General features: G+C 34.3%; 1 protein-coding gene across 1 annotated transcript; it reads right to left on the reverse strand.

The window, feature by feature from the left end:
* Positions 1 to 1,097: 1,097 nt before the first annotated feature.
* LOC121421162 (putative RNA polymerase II transcriptional coactivator) lies at positions 1,098 to 1,553 on the reverse strand. The gene has a single exon (XM_041615821.1). It carries the CDS (start codon positions 1,551 to 1,553, stop codon positions 1,098 to 1,100), a length of 456 nt encoding a protein of 151 aa, XP_041471755.1.
* Positions 1,554 to 4,413: the final 2,860 nt, after the last annotated feature.

The raw sequence follows: 4,413 nt of genomic DNA on the forward strand, positions 1-4,413 counted from the left end.
AGATTCTTCATTGCAATCATTTTCAGTCACATCTCCATCATCTTCCATTTCAGGGTGTACATCTCTTTGATGCCTCCTCAAGTCGTAGTTTCGACTATACGACCTATCGCACATTGAACAACCGTATCGCTTTACTGTATCGCGAGTATTCATGTTGGCTCAGCGAATTCAGACTTGCAAATGATGAGCTGGAAACAGAACTTTTGCCTTTTATTGCGTTTCAACTTGCAAATGTCAATTTTTATATCGAACGCCATGTGTTGACGTCTACTTCCCCGCTGACGGGGTATACAGAATTCTGAATCGACCAGTGTGTTGAACGGTATGACAGGATGGAAAAAAATGACAGAATGATGGGATGTGAAATGACGGAATGATAGGATGGCAAAATTGCGATATGACGAAATGACGGAATGGCGTCGTCTTCGCCTTCTTTTCTTTTCCATCCTTTTTTTTTCTTTCTCTCGCGCGAGTAGTATACTGGTACGTATAGCGTCATAACTAATCCCTATTGTTCTAAACTATGAAACGGGTCTATCTGTAAACTAGAACTTACCATGAATAGGTCCAAATGGGATCGTGGTGAAGTGTCGAGAGGAAAGGTCAACATTTTAGGGCTTGACGATCCTTGCATCGTGAAAAACATTTACACAGCATTTTAAATTTCTATTGTCTCATAGCGTTGACAATAAAAAATCGTGGTTAAGTGCAGCGAAAAAGATAAACATTTAGCGAACGTTCGAATGTGTGCTCATCGTTTGCCCATCCTCTCTCTCTCTCTTTATTTGACCAAACTTCATCTGTATTGATCTATTTTACTGTCCATCTATAACATTTACAACCAAAGACCTGTTAAAAAAAGAAAAAAATAATGTAAAGTTAAATTATGTCAAACTTTATTCTTGCCATTCGTTTGCTCAAAATAATCATCAACCAAACACAAGCGTAATCATATTGTATAGCAAGGAGTCAACATTAAGAACAAAATTGAACTATCATGACTTGTAAGTATAAGACCAATAAAATTGTTGCGTAATAATGATTATGGTAATACTACTATTAATAGTCGGTGCGTTTTATAAACTGTCAAAAGGATGTCATTTATTTTGACCGCTGTAGATTGCTCTTGTTATGTTCTTCGAAATCATCATGATTGCCTTGAACTCCCTCGCTGTCAAAGTGATCCCCTTTTTGGATGGAAAATATTCCCCGCCGGATTCGTAGAAATCTCGGATATCGACGTAGACTTGTCCTCTGAAATTTCGAACGGTGACGTACTTTGCTCGACCATCTTTTCCACTGATTGGGTACTTGGCGATGTGGGTTCCATTTTTCTCACTGCGTCCACCTGTGTTGCTTGCTATATCTTTACCAGTCTCCACGCCTTTTCGATCACCATTGATACTCTGATGACTTGTGGTATCTTTCCCTTCCACGTTTCTGCTCTGGTCGATCTGTTTCACTGGTTGTATGTTCGATTGACCCTCTTCTATGAAGAGAGGTACAGACGATGAAAAACCCTCGTATCCATTTTCTCGTGATTCACCTTCCATCTCGTCTCCTACAGTTTTAACGTTATGGGTGTTATAATAACTGTACATGTTGTTGTTTGTCCGATAGTCCAGCTCTTTACACTATTTTTTTCGACATCGTTCTTGCTCTTTTATGCATTGTTGTAACCCTATTTTAAGTAAATATAACGTATATTTTTAATAATGAAAGGATTACGTTGATATTATATTTAGAATGTGACGATATACACTATTAATAAGGTTGAATTGTTTTCTACACCCGTTCTCTTGTTCTCTTGGACATGTCCAAGACACGTTTTTTTAATTTCTTTACTTTCTTCTTGTTCTTGAGTATGGTCATGATTGGACATGTCCGACACTTGTCTATTGTTTCTTTACTTTCCTCTTGTTTTTGAGTATGGACATGACGTCATCGGTCAAGTGACGTCACACCTTCGTGACGTCACTTGACCGCCCATCTTTTTTTAATCCTATTGTTTTAATTTATAATCCATATTTCCATAATTAATAATCCATAATTTATAATCCATATTGTTCTAAACAATAGAAATATGAATTATAATCCGATTATAAAAAAATAATCCGATTATAAATATGAAATATGAAAATATGAAATATGAAATATGGATTATAAATTATGGAAATATGAAATATGGATTATAAATTATGGAAATATGGATTAAAATTAAAACAATAGGATTATAAAAAATGATAGAGGATTATAATTCATATTTCTATTGTTTAGAACAATAGGGATTAGTTATGACGCTATACGTACCACCATACTACTAACGTGAACAAAAGATGTCACTCTAATTTGATAAGTATACAGTGAAAGTATGCATTAAGCACCAAGCTCCATAATAAAAGTACTCCAATTATATACAATTTCAACTCTTAAAAACATCAAAACGTTCGCATTTGGACGTTGTTTCGCCTAATTTTAAAAAGCAGTTATAAGCATATCCCGGCCGGTATTCAAAGGGGATTGAGGATCCCCACTTTCATCATTTCTTTTCTATGTTAATTTATAAAATATCATAATTTTCCCGTCATTGTCATGTAAAAACAAAGTTGTATTCGTCAATGAGCCCGTCTTATTACCATTGTTGAACATTTTATTGTTTAGTCAAGTTGGTCCTGTAAAAACCTGTAAAAACTAAAATATATATTAATTTAAGGAAGTTCCATAGAAGAAATAAGGTCCATTTCATTTTCAACAAATTTTGCATAGAGTTACTTTGGTATCTATGCAATATGAAAAATGCAAAAAAAAATAATGTAGGTTCATGGGCTTTTTTTATACGGAACTTCAAAGTCGCCGTATTTGAATTATATTAAATGTTGCGCAATCATGATAAGTATGCCTCTCTTAGACCTCACGAATTCACCAAATTGGTTTCAATCATCTTTACTCTCTCGATATTGCATCAAACTTCATCAAACTTTCAGAATGTGTAACTATCAAAGTAGTAGAAAGTCGTTTAAGGACGTTCCACAGTTAAAGTGAAATCCATGTCATTTTCACAAAACTTTGGATATAGATACTTCAGAACCTTAATATTTGAAATATGCAAAAATTAACATATGCCCATGTGCTTGATTTTTTGCTATAGAGCTTCAAAGTCCACCCAAATTGATGTTCTTAAGAATTGCGCATTCAAAATAATTTGGCATTTTTTGTTTGCTATAGAGCTTCAAAGTTAAGCAAAATAGATGTTCTTATGAATTGCGCTCAAAAAGAATTTGGCATTTTTAGACATCACGAGATCACAACAAAAAGTTTAAAGCTCTATTACTCAGACAAAATCCACTAAAACTTTGTCAAATTTGGCAATATGATGAATAATTGTATCATTAAAATTGATAATCTATTTATATTACTTTCAATTGTTTGCTCATTTAGGTCTAACTGCACTCTCTTTTCTTAGAAATTGCAGGAAAGATACTCAACCTCAAAATGTCAAATTTCAAAAACAAACACGAGAAGTAAAATAAATGCTGCACTTTATTCAAAACCCTAGTCATTTTCACCAAAACTTGCAAAGTTGTATAGGAAGGATACATAAGAGGTGTAAACATTAAAAAAATATGGGTTCATGTGCTTGTTTTCAAACTATCTGCACTCTTATTAGAGCAAATGTGTTTCTTAAAACACCTCAAAACACGCAAAAGATTTGTATCTGTGAGGAAAAATTCCGAACCACTCTGCCATTTATTTTATTCAAACTCGGGGTAATATTCATCATAATTTGCAGCACTTCAGAAAAAAGTATTTTGAAATTGTAGAGGAATAAAAAGAATGTTCCATGGAATAATTCCAGTTTCTTAGCTTTATACATCGGATCTGCGGTTAGTGCAGTTAAGGAGAAAAATCAGCTCACATACCTACAACTGATTAATCACCAGTTCATCCATTGTGACGTTAACGCGCGGAGTGTAAAATATGCGCAGATTATGATGCGCACGAACATATCCGTGGAACGTCAAAAAATCAATTGATATAGTCGATAACTGAGACAATTTCTTTTTCTTATATGCATGTAACCGTGGGCCGTGTGGTCCAGTGGTTAGAGCATTGGATTAATAATCGCAAGGTTATGAGTTCGAACACCAACTCTGCCATTGTCCCCGCTTTGATAAAAAAAGTGATATATGTTGTCAATAACGTCAGCGACTATGACTGAATAATCTAGACGTAAAAATGTGTTCTAGGTAATTGGTTTTATACCAGCTTGGCGTTTACCAGACAAAAAATGCTCCCATGCCGAGTTCCTGCGGGAGTTACCATAAACAAAAACAAAACAGAGTTATAGATATAACAAATTTTTTAAATGTCATAACTTTCTTATTTTACATACAATTTTCATTGTTATGCTTG

The sequence above is a fragment of the Lytechinus variegatus genome, chromosome 9, assembly GCF_018143015.1.
Source record: "Lytechinus variegatus isolate NC3 chromosome 9, Lvar_3.0, whole genome shotgun sequence".
Lineage (NCBI taxonomy): Eukaryota > Metazoa > Echinodermata > Echinoidea > Temnopleuroida > Toxopneustidae > Lytechinus > Lytechinus variegatus.

Bases quoted from the DNA above. Each gene is read 5' to 3' on its own strand.
- LOC121421162 (XM_041615821.1), bottom strand. From the start codon at position 1,553: ATGGAAGGTGAATCACGAGAAAATGGATACGAGGGTTTTTCATCGTCT.